This window comes from Hypanus sabinus, chromosome 20 (assembly GCF_030144855.1).
Source record: "Hypanus sabinus isolate sHypSab1 chromosome 20, sHypSab1.hap1, whole genome shotgun sequence".
Lineage (NCBI taxonomy): Eukaryota > Metazoa > Chordata > Chondrichthyes > Myliobatiformes > Dasyatidae > Hypanus > Hypanus sabinus.
Window position 1 is genome coordinate 754,999 of NC_082725.1, and position 25,253 is coordinate 780,251.

At 42.8% G+C, this 25,253-nt stretch overlaps 1 protein-coding gene across 1 annotated transcript in view; it reads right to left on the reverse strand.

Annotated features, from left to right (window-relative positions):
• LOC132378218 (insulin-like growth factor 2 mRNA-binding protein 3-B) overlaps positions 1-25,253 on the reverse strand; it is a 180,902-nt gene that overhangs the window by 49,357 nt on the left and 106,292 nt on the right. Inside the window, exons 4-7 of the mRNA XM_059944929.1 lie at positions 16,239-16,290; positions 12,385-12,448; positions 6,463-6,753; positions 2,792-2,926 (exon numbers count right to left, since the gene is read on the reverse strand). Coding sequence (XP_059800912.1) covers positions 2,792-2,926; positions 6,463-6,753; positions 12,385-12,448; positions 16,239-16,290 — 542 coding nt within the window. The remainder of the gene's footprint in view (positions 1-2,791; positions 2,927-6,462; positions 6,754-12,384; positions 12,449-16,238; positions 16,291-25,253) is intronic.

Here is a 25,253-nt window from a genome sequence, read left to right on the forward strand (position 1 = left end):
CACTGGCAGCCAACCAGAAAAGGTCCCCTTTATCCCCACTAGCTGCCTGCTGCCTGTCAGCAATTCCTAGATCCTTGCCTGTATATTTCCTGTAATGCCACAGGATTTTATCTTGTTAAGCAGCCTGACATATTTGTCAGGCAAGATTTTCCTTCACAGAAACCATGCTGATTTTGACTTATTTTATTATTAGTCACCAAGTACCCTGAAACCTCATCCTTAATAATGGACTCCAACACTTTCCCAACCACTGAGGTTAGGGTAACTGGCCTATAAATTCCTCTCTTTGTCTTCCTCCCTTTTTAAAAAGTGAAGTGACATTTGTAATTTTGCTGTCTTCCAGGACCATGACAGAATCAAGTGATTCTTTTTTAAAATATTTATTTATTAATTTTTAGAAAATTACAAAGAATAAATGTGATGATAAATAGTGAGAAAAATAATATTAACCCTCCCTCCCTAACTCTTATCTAAAGAAAGAAAAAAAAAGAAAGATTGCTTTGATATCGGAGGATCCCACATGCTCCATGGAGTTCAAAATAATTTTAATATTTATTTTTACTTTCCCCAATTACTTTATAATTTTATCTTCAAAGGACCCATGTATTTAATCCTATCTTTTGTAGGTATGGGAGCCAAATTTTCAAAAATATATCATATTTCTTAGATTGTATGTAATTTTTTCAAGTGGAATACAACTATGTATTTCATTATTCCAACGATCCATAGTTAAATATAAATCAGATTTCCAAGTAACTGCGATAACTTTTTTGGCTACTGCCAATGCAATTTTTATAATTTTTTTCTGATACTTATTCAATTTAAGTTTCGGTATTGTCCCTTCAATGTCTCCTAATAAAAATACTGGACTATGTGGGAGTTGTACTCCAGTAATTTGAAGGGACAAGATAGAGATATCTTTACTGTCCCAGTAAAGATAGAGATCCTTTAAAACCAACATCATATAGGCCTATTTCTTTGTTGAATACAGATTATAAAATAGCAAAAATTTTATCTAATATCTAAATATTTACCAAAATTAATACATATGGATCAAACAGGTTTTATTAAAAACAATCAATAGATAATATAACCCGGTTACTTAGTATAATTCATTTGGCACAAAAAAGAGGAAATGAGTGTGGCAGTTGCTTTGGATGCAGAAAAAGCATTTGATAAATTGGAATGGGATTTTTTATTTAAGGTATTGGAAAAATATGAGTTAGGAAAATCTTTTATACAATGGATTAAAACCTTAAATACTAATCCTCAAGCTAAAGTAGTTACAAATGGTCAGATTTCAACACCATTTTGCTTAACGAGGTCAACTAGACAAGGCTGCCCATTATCACCTGCTTTATTTGTATTGGCAATAGAACCATTAGCTGAATTAATTAGAACAGATTCAGACATTGGGGGCTTTAGAGTTAATCAAGAAGAATAAAAGATTAATTTATTTGTTGATGATGTTTTGATTTATTTAACAAACCCATTGCAATCTTTGCAAAGATTATCTTTTAGATGGGAAGAATATGGGAAAGTATCAGAGTATAAAGTAAATTGGTATAAAAGTGAAATTTTACCCCTGACCAAAGGAAATTATAATCAATGTCGATTAGCAGCTCAATTTCGATGGTCAATAAATGGGATGAAATATTTAGGTGTTAGAGTTGATAATGATGTAAAAAATTTATATAAACAAAATTATTTGCCATTATTAAAAAAAATAAAAAATCAAGTGATTCTTGAAAGATCATGATCAATGCATCCATTATCTCTTCAACAATCTAAAACATTCGCTATTATGGCTGCCTTTGTGGCATCCTAAGCCAACTCAGTAAGTAGTACCACACACAAACACAAGCAGATGGAGGAACACATCAGGTCTGGCAGCATCCATGGAAGGAAATGAACAGATGACATTTTAGGCCAAGTTTCTTTATCAGGACTGATGACAATCTCCAGCATCTACAGAGTCTCTTGTGCCACAGGAAAGAATGCATAGGGATCACCCTAACTGGGAAATTCTCCAACCTACGCTTACGTTCAGTAATGCATAGGGCACTACAATTTGGCCTCAAGATCAACAATTGCAGATGCATGAAAGATTATTATTTTATTTATTTTTCCTCTGCTAGATTATGTATTGCATTGAACTCCAGCTGCTAAGTACACAATTTTCATATCACATGCCAGTGGTAATAAACCTGACTGTCGATTGTCAATTGTCAAGTTGGGGGTAAAGTACTTCTGACTGAAGTAAGATCACATTGTAACTTACCGAACACTGAAAGGCCTACCAGAGGAGTCTTATACTGAGGGAGTCTTGGACACAGCTTCAAGATAGCAGAATGTCCATTTAGAACAGAGATTAGTGGGAATTTCTTAACCAGAGGGTGGTGAATTTGTGTAATTCATTGCCACAGACGGTTGTTGAGGTCAAGTCATTAAATATATTTGAAGTGGAGGTTGATAGGTTCTGGATTAGTCAGGGTGACAAAGGTTATGAGGAAAAGGCATGAGAATGGGGTTGAGAGGGATAATAAATCAGCTACGATGGAATGGTGGAGCATTGGACTGAATGGCCTAATTTTACTCCTATATCTTAATGTGAGTAGTATTAGTATTCTATGCTGCCCATGAACAAATACTGAATTCAAACTGTTTATTACACAAGGCTAATGGGTCATAATCCATCAATTTAAAAATGAAAATCTGGCTATGATGCAGGTGCAAATTAAACTGTTCACACAGGGATGGAAATACAAAAGATTTTACTTCTTACACGTACAATTTGGTATCCTGAGCTTCTTTCTGCATGATTTCCATGATCATCTTGCAAGCAGCAGAACACCCCTCGGGTGTTGAGTGAATACTTATTGGTTTCTCAGCAGCACCTGCGTTGTCTTTGCGATGGATGTCAATCCTACATATAGAAACACAGCATTCATGTATCAGCAGACTCTAGCTACTACTACAGGATAGAAATAAATCCAATTCTGGACACAGTGAAAAACATTGAATCAAAAATTTAGTACTGCACTCTCTCCTATTGCTCCAACCCTTCCATCCTTTCTGCTGGAAGATGTTCACAGCTACCCCAGCCTGTCCAACAGCTCTTCATTGTTTATTCACCGTAATAGTTCATATGCCCAATAACCCAAACCCATCCCTTTGGGCCTGGAGTCGTCAATGAGTTCAGCACAAACCTATAAACAGTAGAATTGACATAATCTCCACACTGACCTTTTCTAGTTCACCACATTTCAGCACAGAAAATCAGCACCACTGTTTGACAGAGAGATGCCCAAGGTGCTTTGATTCAATATAATTTTTAACTGTTCAACAAGACATTGCAACAAGCTTTAACTGGTCACAGACAGAACAAGTTATTTGTGACCACAATTTGCACACCAGAAAATAAAATTTCCAAGACAAATATCCTAGGTTTCAAATACTGTAAAATACATAAAAGGTAGCCATGGGATTTTCTTATCGTTAATTGAAAGCTAAGCCAGCTGCCATCTAATACTAGGCCAGATGGAAAGGTAAAGGAAAATCCACAGTATATAGTTTTGAGCAAATGAAAAATTCCCATGCTGCAGCCAACATCTGTTTACCCCATCAAGTATGAACAGATCTGGAAAGCAAACCAGCCCCTGTCTCACCCATCTCAAGCACCACAGCAAAATGGAGGCTCTTGCTTAATCAAGATGAATTCATAAATCAGTCCACCCAGCCAGAGGCAACCTCCCTGGCCAAATTCACTCCCCCCTCCCTGGCCAACTCAAATTGTCATGAATCTTTCCTTTCCGCCTCCACTGACCCTCTAAACAAGAGTGTAGGCAAGCAACTGCAATACAGATAAAAACAATATGTCATGAAAGCACCAAATTTGTAAAGATGCAACAGGAGAGACTAACGAACACACCAATGAGAAAAACACAGATAGAAAAGCACATCTCAAACAAAACCATAAACCATCACATTAAGCCATGGTTATTGTCGCATTTACATTCAAATCAGAATTAATCCAAGCTAAATTATCAGTGACATTGCACTTAAAATTTTGTACAATAATTTAAGTCTTTTCCACTAATGCTACTGATCACCAATCTTAGTCTAGCATCCCACAACTGAAGAAATACTGTAGTTGGGTGTGCTGTCTTTCTGTGGAACAAGCCAGTGAGCTCACAAGAGTGAACAGAAACATCAGATGAATAGAATTAATGTAGGCAAGTGGGATTAGACAAGGCATGATGGTGGCATCAATGCAGAGGGTCAAAGGTCCTGCTTCTGTGTGGTCCAATCCCAGGACTCAAATCTGCTCAGACTGGTGAGAAAATGAACCTCCTGGACCACCTTACCAAGAGTACTGGTTTTAATGTAGTCAATATTGCTCCACATCAAAGTTTATGATTTGTGCTCAAGAATAAAAAAATACTATCAACTCAGTTCAAATTGTTTGATAGTATAAATATTGTATTTGTACTAGACAGCCAGGTTATTTGCAATGCCCAATTCAAGTATTCTGAGCACCAAGGTTCAAAGTATATGTGTACCTTACAGAGTTGATGGGACTTGATGATTGTTACAACATTAGATGATTGTGATTCTGATGTAATTTGCAACATTCTGGGACCCAAAAGTACATGTCATTTTAATCTTTTAATTGATATTGAGCGCATCTCTAAATCTCAAGGTCATGAGGAAAGGAGCTGCTGCAAGAACATTTTTCTTTAATACAGTCGGCCCACTTTATTCTTGAGTTCTGCATGTACGAATTCAACAAACTGTGAATCGAGAAAACCCGGAAGTGCTCTTCCTGCACTCGTTGCTCGAGCATTGTTCGTCTCGTATCTCATTCATTCACTACTTTGTTCCAATGAAAAAATGGCTCCTAAAAAGCAATTAGGTGGTCAAAGCAATTCCTCAAAGGCTAAGAGGGAGCATAAAGTGCTATCTCTTGCCAAGAAAGTAGAAATATTAGATCTTTTGAAAAGAGGCTCGTCGCTTTCTGAAGTGGGCCATAAGGTCAGTAAGAACAAATCGAGCATTCACACAATAAAGCAGAAAGGAGCTGAAATTCTTGGAAGTGTTAGTGCTGCCTCTACAACAGCAAAAATGGTCTCTCTGGTTCATAATAAAGTGCTTACGAAGACTGAGAAAGCATTAAGTGTGTAGCTAGAGGACATGTCACAGAAGCATATCCCTGTCGATGGCCAAATTATAAGTGAAAAAGCTCATCGTCTCTATAAGCACTACTGTGACGGGGTTGATGAGGGCGAAAGAAAGGCTTAAGGCTAGCAAGGGATGGCTTACTATGTAAAGTGCTACAGCCTCAAGAACGTAAAGATCATGGGAGAGTCAGCGTCTTGTTCTTTCGCTGCTGTAATCTAGAGATGATTAAAAGTTTTACTTGTTGTTTGATCATTGTTTGCCGTGTCTCGTTCATTTGCTGCTTGTGCTGTGAGTGAGAGGAACATGTAGTTTTTTTTCTTGCAAATATTCCCTAAACATTACAGTATAACTAGTTACATAGCATTTACATCGTATTAGGTATTATAAGTAATCTAGAGATAATTTAAAGTATATGGGAGGATGTGCAGAAGTTATATGCAAATATACCATTTTATATGGGGGACTTGAGCATCCGCTTTTTTTTGTATCCGCGGGAGGTCCCAGAACTAATCCCTCACAGATAAAGAAGGCCGACTGTACATCATTTAGTTTTGGCCAAAGCTGCGCTTCTAGTGAATCACTACTCTACATGTCAGCCACCAGTGGTACTGCTGATACCTTAGAACTGGGGCTCCCAACCTTTTTTACCAATATGCAAGGGGTTCATGGGCCCCTGGTTTGGAACCCTTGCCTTAGAAGCTGTGTCCATAAGAAAATTAAAAGAATCATGGAGATGCAAGAAAAAAAATAGAAATTTATTCCTAACCCTAGTTCCAGGACAATTTCATCATGACAAGCTGTATCACTGATATGTAGATAATTAACTGGATAAACTGTGATAGGACATTTCCATATCGTTGCTTAGATTTGTTACAACTCCAAATAAAAAAATACTCGGCACTTCAACTAAATCAGATCAATTTTGATTATGCATTAAGAGATTGTTTATCCTCACAATATTTTGTTGCATTTGTGTTCCCATCAAGATGACTTATCTAACCTCAAGTTCAACCTCGGCACCTGCTGCGTCAGTATCCCAAAAAGCATTTTAATTGTATCCACATAAAAGCCGTTTTAAAAAATATCTTGTCATCCTTTTCAATCCCCACATATTTGAGTCAACATTTATATCCATCCAGACCAGTTAGGATTTAAAGATCTTCTCATCTAGCACATTCTTCACCCCCACCACCAAACCAAACTCAAAATGGATACAAAAACCTACTTCAACAAACAACAAAATGACGAGTTGTTAACAATCGCTGCAAGTGGAATCCTTACTTTGACTGCGTTTGTTTTGTGATATTTCGGATTGTGGCTCCTTCCTTCCCAATAATGGCACCAACAAACTGGGTTGGAACTACAATTCGCAAAGGAACATCAGATTGTTGTTGTTTTGGCCTAGCCATCCCACTGGGAGACACTTGCCGGGGTGGACCGCGTTGTCCAAAACCACGCCGAGATTGTGAAGGCGCCTGCTGTGAACTTTGTTGACCAGCCATCTCATCGGGAATGTAGGTTACTTTCAGCGAATGATCCTCCAGCACGTAGCCATTAAGTTTTTCAATTGCCCTATTCAAAGTAGTTATTTATAGATGATTAAGTTGAAGCATTAGATAAAAATTAAGGTTTTAATAATAAAGAAAAATAGTAAAACACTACATATGCTAAAATACCGCAATAAATGCTGGTAGTACTCAGCTAATCAAGTTACTTTGGAGACAGGTATAAGATTGAAATAGATTCATTTACCTTCCACAGATGCTGCCTGCCCTATAGATTATTTCTAGCAATTCCCTGTTTTTGTTTAATAATATAAAAACTCAAGACAAACTCTGAAATTCTAAACAAATTCTGGAAAACAAAATATTATAAACATTACACATTCTGTAGATGCTAGAAATCTTGTGCAACACTCAGCTCAGTGTGTATTGCAGAAATTATCAGAAGCTGATCACTGATTCAGGATAGTGTTAATTCATCAAAACCATATCACAAAGGCACTAATACTCTTTACATGTAGGAGGCACAGATGAAGTGGACCACAGTGGCTTTCTCCCAGGCCTGCAAGAGGTCATAATTTTAAGGATAGTGGGAAAGTACAAGGGAATGTCAGAGGTAGTTTCTCTTTCTTTAAGAGTGGTAAGAGCATGGAACTTATTGCCAGGAGAGATGGTAGAGGCAGATACATTAGGGATATTTAGGAGACTTAGATAGGCACATTAATGATGAACTAAATGAGCATTTTGCATCAGTCTTCATTGTGGAAGACAGTAGCAGTGTGCCAGATGTTGAAGGGTGACAGAAGATAAGTGACTGCAGTTATTATTACAAGGGAGAAGGTGCTCAAAAAGCTGAGAGATGCAAGGGTACATAACTAATCCAGACTAGATGAACTGCACCCTAGGGTTCTCAAAGAGGTAGTGCTAGATATTGTGGTGGCATTAGTAATTGTCTTTCAAGAATCATTGGACTCTGGCTTGGTGCCAGAGGACTTGAAAATTGCAAATGTAACTTCACCCTTTAAGGAAGGAGGGAGGCAGCAGAAAGGAAATTATAGACCTGTTAGCCTGACCACACTGTTTGGGAAGATGTTAACAGTCACTTGTTAAGGATGAGGTGATGGAGTACTTGGTATCACAGGACAATATAGTACAAAGTCAACGTGGTTTCCTTAATGGAGAATCTTGCCCGATGAAGCTGTTGGAATTCTTTGAGGAGATTACAAGTAGGATAGATCAAGGGGATGCAGATGATGTTGTATATTTGGACTTTCAGAAGGACTTTGACAAAGCGCCACACATGGGGCTGCTTACCAAGTTAAGGGCCCATGGTATTACTGGAAAGTTACTGGCATGGTTAGAGCATCAGCAGATTGGTAGGATGCATTGGCTGCCAATGACTAATGGTGCTTTGCAGGGGTTGGTATTGGGACCACTTTTTTTTATGCTGTATATCAATGAATTAGATGATGTAACAGATAGCTTTGTTGCCAAGTTTGCAGATGATACGAAGATTGGTGGAAGGGCAGGTCTCTATTCATTGGAGCGTAGAAGGTTGAGGGGGGATTTGATCGAGGTATTTAAAATTTTGAGAGGGATAGATAGAGTTGACGTGAACAGGCTGTTTCCATTGAGAGTAGGGGAGATTCAAACTAGAGGACATGATTTGAGAGTTAGGGGGCAGAAGTTTAAGGGAAACACGAGGGGGTATTTCTTTACTCAAAGAAAGATAGCTGTGTGGAATGAGCTTCCTGTAGAAGTAGTAGAGGCCAGTTCAGTTGTGTCATTTAAGGTAAAATTGGATAGGTATATGGACAGGAAAGGAGTGGAGGGTTATGGGCTGAGTGCAGGTAGGTGGGACTAGGTGAGATTAAGGGTTCGGCATGGACTAGGAGGGCCAAGATGGCCTGTTTCCGTGCTGTGATTGTTATATGGTTATATGGCAGGTAGTGTGCAGGAAACAGGTAAGCTGCAGAAGGACTTAGATTAGGAGAATGGGCAAGTGGCAAATGAAATACAATATTGGAAAATGCATGGTCATGGCACCTTGGTAGTAGAAATAAACGTGCAGGGTATTTTCTAAATAGAGAGAAAATCCAAAAATCTGAGATGCAAAGGGACTTGGGATGCCTTGTGCAGAACACCCTAAAGCTCAACTTGCAGGTTGAGTCGGTAGAAAAGAAGGCAAATGCAATGTCAGCATTCATTTCAAGAGCAGGGAGGGATGTAATGCTGAGGCTTTATAAGGCAATGGTGAGGCCACACCTTGAGTATTCAGAACAGTTTTGGATTCCTTATCTAAGAACAGATGTGTTGACATTGGAGAGGGTTCAGAGGAGTTTCATGTTTGAAGGCTCTGTGTCTGTACTTGCTGAGATTTAGAATGTGAGGGGATCTCATTGAAACGTCCAGTCAGATCAGACGCAGAAAGGATGCTTTCCACAGTGGAGGAGTTTAAGACAGGAGGGCATGGCCTCAGGATAGAAGGCTGTCCATTTAAAACAGAGACACTGAGAAATTTCTTTAGCTGGAGGGTAGTGAATTTGTGGAATTTGTTACCACAAGCCACTGAGGAGGCTAGGTCACTGGATGTATTTAAAGCAGAGCTTGCTAGGTTCTTGATTGGGTATGGCATCAAAAATAACAGGGAGAAGGCCGTGGAATGGGGTTGAAGAGGGGAAAAAAAGGATCGACCATGATTGAATGGCAGAGCAGACTCTATGGGCCAAATGGCCTAATTCTGCTCCTATGTCTTATGGTCTTAATGCTTTTCAGAAGACCCAGCACTATCCCCTTCTTAATCTCGCCATGTCTCAACACATTAGCAAACCCCACTGTCTCTACTATCCTCCAATTACTTCTCCATGGTAAACACTCATTTAGTACTGTTCTGTTCCACTGTTTTCACCATTCTCCAAATCCTTTTCCTCAGTAAATATTGACACAATGTACTCATTTAGTACCTCAGCCCCTCTAAGAACGACATTCCTCCTTTATCTTTGAGTGGATCTACCCTTTCCTTGGTTAGCCTCTTTTTCTAAATGGCTTGGGATTTTCATGGCCCCTTTTGGACTCCTTAATTGCCTGATTCAATGCTTCCTGCTATTTTTATATTCCACAAGGCCACAGTCTGATTTTAACTTCCTAAACCATACGTTTGCTTCCTTTTCCTTCCTGACTAAAATTGGGACTTCCTGAGTCATCAAGGTTCCTGTTCCATTCTTGTTCATACTTCTGACCAGATATGCTGATCTTGAACACTGATCAGCTGATCTTAAAGCAATCCCCACATGTCAGACATGGACGTGTCTAACAGCAGCTTCTTTCAGTTAACATCCCTCAGTTCTGGTCGTATCTTGTTGTAATCTGCCCTCCCCTTACTCAATTTAGTATTTTCCTGCAAGACCCAATTTATCCTTACTCATAACTACCCCAAAACATTAGTTGTGGTCACGAATCCAAAGATGTTCATCCACTATCAGCCACCTCTTGCCATTTCAATTAAACCCACCCGAGCAACACTAGCAAATCCCCAGGTGAGGATATCGGTCCCCCTCCAGTTCAGATGAAATAATCTTGTTTTTAGAGGTCCCACATGCCCTTCGAACAGAGCCTAATGTTCCATAAATCTGAAGTCTTCCCTCCTGCACCATCTTCTTAGCCACATTTCTTTGACACAGAGTGATAACAGCATTGAATCCCATGGCAGGACCTCATCCTTGCTCCTGCCTCTGTCATCAGAGCCTACATGGACCACAACCTTCCCCTCTCAGAATGTCTTGTCCCAGTTGTGAGATGCCACCCACTCTAGCACCTGGAAGGCTACTGTAGATAAAATGGCAACCAAGGATCATATTTACATTGCTGAAGGGAAGGGAACAGCCACAGGGAATCCTTAACTGTCTGCTTACTCCCCTTCTTCTGGTTGTGTCACCCATTTATCTACATTCTACACTCCTAAGGTGTGACTACCTCATTAAAACTCTCAAGGATCTCTTTAGTCTCCCATTTCATCCACCTGATTCTTGACCTGGTCTGCCGGGAGCTGCTCTTCCTACAGATGTGGGCAGAGTGCAACCTGAACATTGGACGTAGTTGCTATGAGATCAGAGCATAAATGATATTAACACAAGATTCTGGAGGAATTTGGTCGTCAGACAACTGCTGATTGGACAGTCAGCCAGATTGAAGGGTCTTGACACAAAATGTCAACTATCAATTCCTTTAACAGATTTTGTGCCTGATCCACTGAGTTCTTCGATATCTGTGTGTTGCTCCAGAATCCAGCATCTGCAGACTTGTCTATAAAATTAGGTCTTTGCAAGTGAGGCCACATCTGGCACCCTGCAATGGATTTAAGCTGTCTTCTTTAAGAAAGAGTAAATTGCCTAGAAGACAATCAGCAGAAAATTTACCAGACTGATTTTGGGTTTGAATAGAATTTCTTATAGGAAATATTGAGCACATTGAAGTTCAAAGTACAAAAATTCAAAGTACATTTATATCACCATATACAACCCTGGGATTCATTTTCCTGTGGGCATGCTCAGCAAATCTATAGAATAGTAACTACCACAGGATTAATGAAAGATCATTAGAGTGTAGAAGACAACAAACTGTGCAAATGCAAATATAAATAAATAGCAATAAATAACGAGAACATGAGATGTAGACCTTGAAAGTGAGATCCCTGTTTGTGGGAAACATTTCAATGATAGGGCAAATGAAGTGGAGTGTAGTTATCCCCTTTTGTCCAGGAGTCTGATGGTGACTGGTAGTAACGGTTCTTAAACCTGGTGGTGCGAGTCCTGAGGCTCTTGTACCCTCTTCCTGATGGCAACAGTGAGAAGGGAGCATGATCTCTCTTCTGCCCATTCTACAGCAGGGGTTCCCAACCTGCAGACCTCTCAGTTAATGGTAGGGGGATCCATGGCATTAAAAAGGTTGGGAAACACTGATCTACAGTTTTTAATGTCAACTTGTAACATAACAGACACAAAAAGCAGGAGGACTGCTGGAAAGGAAGCAATCTTATTCCTTGTATTATCCTTTATACTTTATTCCTTTTATCGATTCTATATTCTTTTCCAGTATTGCTCCTGATGTGCTGAGTTACTCTGGATTTCCAGCATCTGCAGAAACTTGTGGATAACATAATAACATAATTGTCTCCAACAATGCACTTGGACCTACCTGATATGGTCATCTGTGCTTTATAGTAATTAGGGGGCTAGCATTTAAAGTTCTGAGAGGCAGAAAGGAAAACCAAGAAATAACATTTTTCTTGTACCTTCAGATGAAAGATACTTATGTAGCAAATTATAACCATATATCAGGAAGTTCTACCATTGGAGAGGGGGTACAGGAGCCTCAGGATGCACCCTCAACATTTTAGGAACTGCTCTGTCCCCTACACCATCAGATTTTTGAATGCACCATGAACACTACCCCAGTTTCAGAACAGCTTATTTTAAGATATATTCTTATTGTAATTTATATTAAGTTTTATGTATTGCACTGTACTGCTACCATAAAACAACAAATTTCATAACTTACGTTAGTGATAATAAACTTGATTCTGAAGTTCATAAAGCTCAAGTTTCCAAGCACTGTTTCCGTAATTGGAGGAATCAGAAATTCAGTTAAAGATTCTTATATCTACTGACACACTGGAAGTTGAGCAGTACAATGGAATACTTACTGTCTAGCATGTTCCTTGGTAGAATATGTAACATTCACTACTGCTGTCTCTGTCTCCGTGTTTACTGCAGAAGATAAAGTGCAGAGAATTATGATATTTTAAAAACATTTAGGGACACCTTAATTTCATTAGACAGAATTCATCCGGACTGTTAAGGGTTAAGCTCACCATATATGTTACGTGTTACGTTGTATGTTATTACATTTGGGGGAGGGGCACTTTTTTCCCCTGATATATATAAAATGCCAACTTTTGTTTGCTAGGGAAATAAAGTGTATGGTAGAAGTAATTACACGTGTCAATTTTTGTCAATGCTCCAAATTGGTGGCCCCGATGCTCCAGACGATTCCAGATTGCAAATGCCATTGGTCTCAAGCTCCCTGAATTCTGGCAGGACCATGCCACTGTTTGATTTGCTTAGGCAGAGGCCCAGTTCGCAGTTCAGGGAATCTCACAAGAAAACACACAATATTACTACTTTGTTGCAGAGTTAGACAGCTCTAGGGTGACTAACAGCATCTCTTGGAAGTAAGCACTCTTAAGCAACTTCTTCTAGAGATTTTTGGACTCTTCCGAGTTTGAGTGTGCCATTGGCTCCTCTCACTGCCTGGTTTAGGTGGCTCCATGCCATAGGAATTGATGAACCACATGTTGCCCCTCCTTGGCAGACATCTGCCATGTTTCATCTTCAGAGAGCTTTTCCTGTGAGAACTACCAGGCATGCTACAGTCGGCTCTGGCTAGCTCTTTCCTCAAAGACTTCCAGGCTCCAGCAAGAGAGGCTGACAAGGTGTTTTCCATCACCAGAGGGGCTGTGCGACCTTGTGGCTGGACGACTTCGCTGCCTCGCCGCCACCTAAACATGACACAATTGCCACAGCTCAACAATGGTCTCCTACCCTGCAGTTCTACCACAAGAGGTTTGGGCCAAGAGCTAAGAAATGCCTCCCACTCTGCAGGTTTAAGGAGTTGGGAAACTGAACAGCTGGCGCCCATTACCTGCTGGCAGGTCAGGCAGTTTGTCATTTGTTACAGACTGTTTCCAGGTTCCCAGGTGAGCAAGAAATAACATTGCCTGTGACAAAATTGGACATACAAACAGGGGAATATGGACTGTCTCTCAAGGGTGCGAATGGCAGTGCCTTCCGGACTTTTAGTAAGCACAAGATAGCACTGTGCTTTGGCGGGCAGAAGTTCCACTGGAATTTTGTGTTGGCGGTGGTATCTACACCCCTGCTGGGGGCCGGCATCCTCTGTGCCAACAGCCTTCTTGTTGATGTTGAGAACCAGTGCCTTGTCAACACAGAGACTTTCTACCACCACACTCAGTGCCACCAGCACTTCAAAGTTCTCCAGCTCCCTTTCCGCCACGGACAACTTCCTCCGCCTCCTGAGTTCCCGGACCTAACTGAACTCACCTTCTCCTCCTCCACTGCTAAACATAGGGTGCAGCACCCCACACTCGCCACCGGGCCTGCCTGTTCATGCTTGCGCAAGGTGCCTCGACCCAGAGAAGCTAGCCATCACCAAGGCTCAACTTGACAGGATGGAGTGCCTGGGCATCGTCAGGCGGTCCAGCAGTCCACAGGCTTTCTGCCCACGTTGCATGAAAACTCAGGTCAGGTGGTGTCTATGTGTCGATTACCACTGCCTCAAGATGCCACAACCCCTAACCAATCCCCCACCCCACACATCCAGGATTTCTCTGCCCACCTGGCAGGGAAAATTATCTTCTTGAATGTGGACCTCGTTCGCGGCTATCACCAGGTCCCTGTCCACCTGAGTGACATTCCTAAAACCGCTGTTATTGCACCGTATAGTCTGTTTGAGCGCCTCATGGACAGTGTATTCATGGATTTGCCATTCCTGTTTATTTACCTAGATGACATTTTGGTAGCCAGCTCTTCTATGGATGCACAGCTCTTACACTTGAGAACCCTTTTCAAATGTCTTAGTCAGCATGGTCTTACCATCAACATGGTGGTGCCGGTTTGGACTGTCCGTGGTAATTTCCCCAGACACCACCTCAATGCAGCAGGGGAAGATCCCCTGCTGGCTAAAGTTGAGGTCATTAAGCACTTCCCTCAGCCAATCACCATTAAGGTCCTGTAGGAGTTTTTTTGACATGGTGAACTTTTATCACTGTTTTGTCCCCAAAGCAGCTCAGCTCAAGTGCCCCCTTTACAGGGCAAAGCAGCCGAGCATATCATCGACTGGATGGAAGAAAGGACCAAAGCATTCTCTGACATTAAACATCGTCTAATGCAATGTTCTTGGTGCACCCCCTCCCAGACGTACCAATCGCTCTCACCACGGAAAATCAGATTGCAGGGTCAGTGTGGTGCATGAACAGTTGCTCAATGGCGTTTGGCAACCTCTCACCATTTTTAGCCACCAGCTTCATCCCTAAAAGCACAAGGACAGCATGTTCGACCGTGAGCTTCTCAGCTTGTACTTGGCAGTGGAGCATTTTCATTTTCTCCTATAGGGCCGTTCATTTTCAGCTTTTGTGGGTCATAAGCCCTTAACATTTGCTGTGGCTAAGGTCTCTGAACCTTGGTCTGCTTGATAGCAGCGCCATCCCTCGTTTATTTCAGAGTTCATCATGGCCATCCAGCACATCACAGGGAAGTGTAACCTCGTAGCTGATTGCCTTTCCTGATCCTTCACTGGTGCTGTCCATTCGGGTATGGACTATGCTCCAATGGTGGCAGACCAGGTTTCGGACCCAAATGTGCAGCTGGTGCATTCAGCAAACATAAGATTGAAACTGGTAGATGTTGCTTTCAGTGACAGTGGTGTTTCACTACTGTGAGATGTGTCAACGGGGCAACCCAGACCGGTTGTGCAAGACAGCTGGTGGCAGCCTGCTTTCGATGCGGTGCACAGGCTTTCTCATCGGGCTGGAGTGCATCGTAGAAACTAGTGACAGAAAAGTCTGTGTGGCACCGGCAAGACGGATATTAGGGACTGGGCTAGGAAGTGTTTAGCATGTCAACTCACGAAGGTACGTCGCGAAGGTGGTGTGAGGGTTCGTTGGCTCATGGAGCACTTGGTTCAGCATCCTGTCAGATATCTCTTCAGACAGGAATGCAGATTACATCCGAGCTTTGGTGTATGGTTGTCTGTGATCTGAGAATTAAACTGCACCAGACCACGGCTTATTACAATGGTCTGTGTGAGCTGCTCCACTGCTCAATGAAGCGGCTCTCTGTGCATGCCCCAGTGAGTTGTTCGGTGACAGACTGCCGTGGATCATGTTGGGCCTGAGGACAGTCCCTAAGGCAACCTTCAGTCCTCTTCTGCGGGGCTCGTTTTCAAGCAACCCCTGCGGGTGCCTGGAAAGTTTCTCCCAACATCAACGGCCCCATGGTCCACTTCACAATAGCAGTCGGATTTTATGGACAGCTCCAAAACTTTTATTTTGGTGCCCACGACATGGTCTGCCATGGTCACACCTGTTGCTGGGTCTGCAGGAAGTGAAATATGTGTTTGTGCATCATGATGGACATCAGGGTCCCCCGCAGATGCCTTCTGACTTCGCCGCGCACCTAGACTTTGTCTGTTAGGGTGAATTCTGGTGAGGGCGGGGGTTGTGTTTAGGGACTACTTAATTTCATTAGGCAGAATTCACCCAGCCTGTTAAGGGTTAAGTTCACCATACAAGTTATGGGTTATGTTGTATACACACACACACACACACATCCCGCACGCATTAGGGTTAGGGTTATACATACACATTATGCCATCGCCATGTGTTAGGTGTTTGGAGAATAAAGTGTACATTAGAAGTAATTACACTCCTGTTGATTTTTGTCAACATTCCTACAAACAAAACATTTCTTAGCTACATACCTTGCTCACAACTCTCCACTGAACCGTACTGAGCTAATAAACCATCCAAGACCTATAAAAAAGGAATGGTAAGTGGATAGTGAATATGCTGCAGAACATTTGCCTTCCATACAATTTGGAGTTAAAACAAAATACTTGTATACATATGACACATACACTGTCAGAACATTTTAAACATCTGAGACTGAAATCATTGCTGGAATTCTCTTACCAAATGGGAGTTTTCTACATCAGGGGTCACCAACCTTTTTTGCACCGCGAACCAGTTTAATATTGACAGCATTCTTGTGGACCGGCTGACGGGGGGGGGGGGGCTTAATCACGACCGGAATGTAGTTAATGTCAACTAGAAGTCACTTATAAGTGGCTAATACACTCAATTTCGTTTCTAAAAGGGTTTATCTAATGAATTTAATATTAAACACACAGCACATACTTTCCTCGTATGAACACACAAAATTGTTGCAACACACCAATATCACTGAATCAGAGGGAACCCTGGGCTTGTTCCCCTGCAACAAGACGGTCCCATCGAGGGGTGATGGGAGACAGTGATACATGAAGGGGGTTCCTTACGTCCAGTCTGTTCCACAATTTAGTTTTCGTGGCTCTCAGCACTTGATTCTGCCCCGCTTGCTCATGTTTTTTTCCGCTCAAAGATATTCAGTGGGATTGTCTTTAAGTGCAGGGTGCTTGGACTCAAGGTGCTGAAGCAGTTTTGAGAGCTTCACTGCTTCATTAGGCAGCCTCCTGCCCACCTGCCGTCTTGGCCAGGTGAGGCTGGTTGTGGGTGGGGTGAGAGGACAAGGTAAGGGCCGGAGATCCCTGTACCAGGACCGTGGCAGTCACAGTCTGGAGAGCATGACTGACCGAGAGAGGAGTGCGACCGGGCGTGCATGCCTGCCCCCTTGTAGGTAGGTAGGATTTATCAGCCGAGGAATGACTTTCAGAAGATCACAGCAAGGTAGCGGCTCTGCTACTTATGAAACCCTAAGCCTGAATTAGGTTGTCTGCGAATATTTTAGCACTGGGTTTCCCACGAACATTCGGTGTGCTAAACAGTTTTAGAGGTGGCGCCCATCTGTCCGCGCTCCAGCACAAATCCATGCAGAGCTTTTCAATACATTTGCAATATCTTCCCATTCCAATTATAATTCATTACCACTCCTTTTGCAATTCCTTCCCAATCCATTTCAACTCATTCCCACTCCAGAAGGGAAAAGGATAATTTTGAAAGGTTGAGCAAATTTCTAATTCACAACAGTATCATGACTTCATACAAAAGAAAGCAAGAGTCATAAGGACAGATTGAATAGATTAGGGCTTGGGAGAGAAAGATGAAAATTTAAGGTGCACGAGAGGAAATTTCTCCACTCAGAGGGTCGTGAGTGTGGAACAAGCTGCCAGCACAAGTGGTGCATGCGACGTTTAGAAGTTTGGATAGGTACGTGGATGGGAGGGGTATGATGCAGATGCAGGTCAATGGGACTAGGCAGTTTAAGTGGTTAGGCATGGATTAGAATCGCCAGCTTGTTCTGTACTTTTCTATAACTCTAAAACAGCGACAGGTAATTTGGGAACCCATGCTCTATGGTAAACCTGGATATTCCAGGCGTTCTGCTTTCCTCCTACAGTCCAAAGACCTACTGGGTGGGCTAATCAGTTACTGCAAATTGCCCCATGATTAGATTAAGGTTTATCAGGATTGGGGGTTTCTGGGGTGCCTTCTCTGCTCTGCATCACTAATTAAACAATTAGGTAGGGTTAATGGAAGTTGTGGAGTTGTTGGGGCACATGGCTTGAAGGGCCAGAATGGCCAACTCCATGCTGTTTCACTAAATAGAATCTCACATTAATTGCCCTCGCATTAGGGTTAAGCACCAGAGTCCAGTCCATCATGTCATTTCTCCCTTGCTTCACGTTTCCTATCCCCTCTCTTACCTTTTCCACCTGCCTTTCACACCCTTCGGCATGTGGCTCCAGAAACCACCTGCCATCTCCAGCAGGTTCACGCTCCCCCCACTCCTATTTCTATCACCTACTTCTTCTTCAGCTGTCCATCAATTTTCGATGATGACTGAGGCCTGGGCAGGGTTGTATGGAAGACCTGCAGTTGCCCATGCTGCAAGTCTAGCCTCTCCACACCACCGACATTCCAAGGGAAGGGCATTAGGACACATACAGTTTGGCACCGGTGTCATCGCACAGCAATGTGTGTTTAAGTGCCTTGCTCAAGGACACAACACACTGCCTCAGCTGAGGCTCAAACTAGTGACCTTCAGATCACTAGACCAACGCCATATCCTCTTGGCCTCGCGCCTACTAGCCTATATTTCAACACTGCCCTCCCCCTCCAAGCCCCTGCTTCTGGGTCAATGAAACCCCTGCCAGCCACTCTCACCCCTCCCTCCTTCTCACTGGATGTTCTAGCTATCCTTCTGCATTCCCAAACCTGATGCCAAGTCTTGACAACTATCTCTTCGCCTTCACAGATGCTGTTTGACCCACTGAATTCTCCCAGCAGTTTATTTTTCAACACATTCTCGTGGTCTCGCTATAGGAAAAAAAAATCACAGAAGGCCTGTTCTTTTCCCTTGTATCCTTCCCATAACTTAATGGGAATGAATAAAAGATTCCTAGTGAGATCTCATCATGGGTCATACACACATTCAACATAGCTCATCTGTTCTTCAGATCCTATCCTGGAAACAACTGTGGTTTGTGTTGCTTCTTTTGATAAGCAAATCATTTTCCCCCACAGACCCTCATTGCACTGAGGAAAATGCAGTGCTTCAAGGAGACAGATTTGCATTGGGTATGTCCCAGCTGTGCAGTGCAGGGAAATTCACCACTAGGGATAACTGAACTCCACCTCCAACATGTAGAGAAGTGTCCTCAAATTACAATGCGAATTGCATCACAGTGAGCATGATGTCCCTCATGAAACAATACAGGGGAAAGCAACAGCAACTATACGCCATCTCCTATATTGGTATTGAAGACTTACCTGGTGCTTACTAGCATGCAAATTAAGATACTAACCTTAGATGGTCTGTAGAGAGCCAATCCATTTCCCTAAACTTTTAGAACATTATAGCACAGTACAGGCCCTTTGGCTCATGATGTTGTGCCAAACTTTTAACCTACTCTAAGATCAATCTAACCTTTCCCTCCTATCTATCATCACTGTGTGAGTCGAGTTTCTTAAATGACCCTAAAAACATTAATTCCATCACCACTAGCAAAGTATTCCATATACCCACCACTGTTTTTAAAAAAAGTAACTCTGACATCCACCCCCATACTTTCTTCCAATCATCTTAAAATTATGACCCAGTATTAGCCATTTTCACACTGTGAAAAGGTCTGTCTGTCCACTCAATCTATGCCACTTATTGCACACCAAGTTCAAGTTTGTCATTCATCGATACAATAGACAGTAGGTGCAAGAGTCGGCCATTTGGCCCTTCTAGCCAGCACCGCCATTCACTGTGATCATGGCTGATCATCCACAATCAGTACCCTGTTTCTGCTCCCTCCCCATATCCCTTGACCCCACTATTTATAAGAGCTCTATCTAACTCTCTCTTGAATGCATCCAGAGACTTGGCCTCCACTGCCTTCTGGGGCGGAGCCTTCCACATATCCACCACTCTCTGGGTGAAAAAGTTTTTCCGCATCTCTGTTCTAAATGGCCTACCCCTTATTCTTAAACTGTGGCCTCTAGTTCTGGACTCACCCATCAGTGGGAACGTGCTTCCTGCCTCTAGCGTGTCCAATCCCTTAATAATCTTATATGTTTCAATCAGATTCCCTCTCATCCTTCTAAATTCCAGTGTATACAAGCCCAGTCGTTCAAATCTTTCAACATATGACAGTCCCATCATTCCGGGAATTAACCTTGTGAACCTACACTGTACTCCCTCAATAGCAAGAATGTCCTTCCTCAAATTTGGAGACCAAAACTGCCCGGGAATTAACCTTGTGAACCTACACTGCACTCCCTTAATAGCAAGAATGTCCTTCCTCAAATTTGGAGACCAAAACTGCACACAATACGCCAGGTGGGGTCTCACCAGGGTCCTGTACAGCTGCAGAAGGACCTCTTTGCTCCTATACTCAATTCCTCTTGTTATAAAGGCCAACATGCCATTAGCTTTCTTCACTGCCTGCTGTACCTGCATGCTTGCTTTCATTGATTGATGTACAAGAACATCTAGGTCTCGTTGTACTTCCCTTTTCCTAACTTGACTCCATTTAGATAGTAATCTGCCTTCCTTTTCTTGCCACCAAAGTGGATAACCTCACATTTATCCACATTAAACTGCACCTGCCATACATTTGCCCACTCACCCAACCTGTCCAATTCACCCTGCATTCTCATAACATCCTCCTGACATTTCACACTGCCACCCAGCTTTGTGTCATCGGCAAATTTGCTAGTGTTACTTTTAATCCCTTCATCTAAATCATGTATATTGTAAACAGCTGCAGGCCCAGCACTGAACCTTGCGGTACCCCACTAGTGACAGCCTGCCATTCCGAAAGGGACCCTTTAATTGCTACTCTTTGTTTCCTGTCAGCCAGCCAATTTTCAATCCATATCAGTACTCTGCCCTCAATACCATGTGCCCTAATTTTGCCCACTAATCTCCTATGTGGGACTTTTATCAAAAGCTTTCTGGAAGTTCAGGTACTCTACATCCACTGGTTCTCCCTTGTCCATTTTCATAGTTACATCCTCAAAAAACTCCAGAAAATTAGTCAAGTATGATTTTCCCTTCATAAATCCATGCTGACTCGGACTGATCCTTCTACTGCTATCCAAATGTGTCGTAATTTCCTCTTTTATAATTGACTGAAGCATCTTTCCCACCACTGATGTCAGGCTAACCGGTCTATAATTCCATGTTTTCTCTGTCCCTCCTTTCTTGAAAAGTGGGACAACATTAGCCACCCTCCAATCAGTAGGAACTGTTCCTGAATCGACAGAACATTGGAAAATGATTACCAATGTGTCCACGATTTCTAGAGCCACCTCTTTAAGTACCCTGGGATGCAGACTATCAGGTCCCGAGGACTTATCAGCCTTCAGACTCAACAGTCTATCCAACACCGTTTCTTGCCTAATATAAATTTCCTTCAGTTCATCCTTTAGCCTAGTTCCTCTGGCCACTATTACATCTGGGAGATTGTTTGTGTCTTCCCTAGTGAATACACATGAATACAGCCAAGCAGAGCAGTGTTCCTCCAGGGCCAAGGCGCAAAACACATGCCAACAGTCACACTCAGCACATAATTCTGGTAGAAGAAAATCACAGTCACCAAAAAATATAATACAGTCCAAGTCTCTTAGTGCCATGGCCTGTAGACTGATGGTGCACCCATGTTGTCATCCTAGAGCATGGGTTCCCAACCTTTATCATGCCTTGGACTCCTACTGTACCAAGGGGTCTGTGGGCACAAGATTGGGAACCCCTATCCCAGAGCCACCATTTGTTGGACCATGCACTGCTTCTGACATGGTGTAGCAGAAGGCCACACAGTATACCACAAGTTCAGTTCCACCGCTATTGAGTGACATGCTAGTGGGGTAGACCTGCAATATCCAACAGCATCTTGTGGGCGTGAAATCAACAAAGATTACTATTAGGGGAAATAATCAAGGATGAGCACAAGATCGACCAACTCACAAATCTGTTTTCTGGTTACTCAGGCAGCAATGAGCATTCTTTTATTAGTCTATCAGAAACATTTGTAAACCGCACAGCAAATCTCGCAGCCCTAAAGAGCAAAACTCTATCACCCTACAAAGATTCAAATGTTCATTTATTATCAAAGCATGTATCCATATACAACTCTGAAATTCATCTTCTTCAGATAGCCACAAAACAAAGAACACAAGTCATTCAGCGAGAAACATCAAACCCATCCCCCCCCACGCAAAAAAAAGGCAACATCAACCCCAAAACCCCTTCACTTTACACAAACCAGAACAGGAACATTGAACCCCCAAAAAGCAAGACCTCCCCCACACAAAAAACTACAGAACATCGACCCCCAAATACCATCCCCTCTCAAAACAAAATGGAAAAGGAATGGACAATTAAAAAAAACAGAATATAAAAACTATAAGTCTGAAAAAGTTTAGTCCATAAATGCATAGTCCAAATCATAAATGCAGAACCATTCATTAAAAGGAGGACACGAGGCAGAGAGGCCTACCAGCCTGCCACAGTGAGCCACACAGCGATAGGCTGCTCAAGGGTTCTTCCTCAGCAGTGATCAAAAGGAAGGCATAGGCACTAAACTCTCATTCGCCTCAATATCTCAATCCTCTTTGATGCTTTAATCAGTGAATAATGGAATCAGACATCAGCTCGCACCTTGTCACTAAGTTTCTTCACGTTGAGACAGTCCAAGTACATGCTTACTTCCCAGAATCTCCTCAGAGACAGTAAAGTGCAGGATGACTCAATTGATCACCAAACTGTAAATCACAGGCTCCAACAGTCCCAGAAACACATTTAAGGTGAAAAAAAAAACAGACATAAAAGTTAAATAAGACATTTTCGTGAGCTATCTGGAAGATGTCAACCTGGGACCGTTGTATGCTGACACCATCTTGACTGGTACAACACAACATAACACAAACTTCAACCCTATTCTAGCCAACCTTCTACATGGCTGTGAAATGCCTTCATTCAGAAAAATTGGACACAATGTCCAGCTGATAAGCAAACAACATTCAGGCTTTTTAATCTAAAGTCATTACTTTTGTATTCCTAGACAAGCATACCAATTATTTCATAGAAACTGGACCCTTTAGTTATAAAATCCAACAAGAACTGTGGCAAATACTCAGTAAGTCAGGCAGCGTCTGCAGAGAGAAACAAGAGTCAATATTTCAGCATCAGCCTTCGGTTGATTTGCATTTCCTGCTGCTATGAAAGATTAGCTTCAATTGCCAAATGTACATCGAAACGTAGTGAAATGCATTGTTTGTGTCAATGACCAAAACCGTCCAAGGACATACCAGTGTTGCCCACAAGTGTTGCAATTCCAGGACCAACATCACTTGCCCACAACTCGCTAACCCTAACATGTGCATCTTTGGAATGTGGGAGGAAACCAGAGCACCTGAAGGAAACACGAGGTCTCAGGAAGAATGTACAAACTCCTTACACACAGTGCCAGGAATAAAACGCCGATCAGTGACCACTGGTACTGTAAAGCAATTTTGCCAAATACTACACTACTGTACCATGAGAGGGATAATGTATGATGGTATGGTGGAGCAGCCTCAATGGGCCAAATGGTCTAATTATGCTATGTCTTATTGTCTGGGTCTCTTTCTAACAAGCAAAGCATTGTGTGTTGGATGTTTCCAGCATTTGCCATTTCTCTTTCACATCACCAGTACCTTCAGCTGTGTTTTTAATTACCATTTACTTTATACTACCTGCTCCCACGAACTTACATATTTTGGTGAAAATAATATCTGTGACTCAATTCTTTTTGTATTTTTAACTACACCTGTGGATTTTTTAAAATTTCAGATCAGCAGCACTGAAAACAGGAAGGATACATTTTATTAGTCAACCAGCTGTCCTGTAGTAGGTATAAAATTTAAAAACCCTGCTTTATTTTATACCTTTTGAACTATTTCCATGAAACTTCTGCTAGTTGGAGCAGCCGCTTAATTGGGCCATAAAGTACTGGTCCTGATTGTGTCCCAATTAACCGGATTCCACTGTATCCATATTATAAAATCACACCAGCTTTGTTTAGCTGAACAAACAAATCACAGCTTTCACCATCTTAGCCAATCACTTCATCCATACTTGCGCAAAATTTAGCCCCTATACATCCCATCTTTCCTTTGACCATTCTTCACTGGTACCTAATTTAAGCACACATTTTGCACTTCATTGTACTTTTGTGGTGAACTATGTGCCTGTCGGGACACGCCCCTGCTGACTGCTCCTGTGGCTCCTCCCACAGGCCCCTGTATAAAGGAGACCTGCGGCCTGACGCTCGGCCTCAGTCTCCAGGACCTTGTATGATAGACACTCACTCCTGGTTCCTTCTTCCAGTCAATAAAAGCCGATATCTCGCCTACGTCTCAGTGTGAGTTATTGATGGTGCATCAATTTTATTGACTGGAAGTTTTAAAACATGGAACCCGTTTTGCGTCCGGACCGGTTGGATTTGGACCCTCAAGACCCTGACGCAGCTCTCGCTTTTGAACACTGGCTTGCATGCTTCCAATCGTACTTGGCGGAGCTTCGTGCGACTGAACCCGCCGTTATGCACAGAATCCTACTCTCGAGGGTCACCCCCAAAGTTTACTCCTTTATCCGGGACCTGCCGACCTACGAAGGGGCACTGGACGCCCTCAAAAGACAGTACCTGCGGCCGGTGAACACCGTCTACGCAAGACATCGCTTAGCTACCCGGCAACAGCGGCCTGGCGAATCGTGCGCTGAGTTTCTCCGAGCACTACAGACACTCGTCCGAGCTTGTGACTGCAAGACGCTCACGGCAGAACAGCATGCGGAGCTGCTGGTGCGAGACGCCTTTGTGACGGGACTGAGGTCAGTGTACATGCGCCAGCGGCTGCTGGAGAACTCGGATCTTACCTTAAGCTCGGCGATAGAGATGGCCAACGCTCTAGAAGCTGCGCGGCATAACGCCGACGCTGTCCAGTCGCGCGATTCCCCGCCGGTTTCGTGGACGCCTCAGACCCCGCCACCGCCGGCTCCCGGGAGCGAATTCGCCAACGCCGCCGCCAGTCGCCATTCCACGAGCTCCCCGACCCAGACCACGGCTGTGGCCCGTAAGAAACTCGGGCCTTGTTATTTCTGTGGCCAAAAGAAACATCCTCGACAACGCTGTCCAGCGCGAGAAGCGACCTGCTCCAGCTGCGGAAAGCGGGGCCACTTCGCCAAGGTCTGTAAGTCTCAACCTCGAGCGGAGTGCAGCGCTGCGGGTGAAACGTGGGGGCCGCCATCT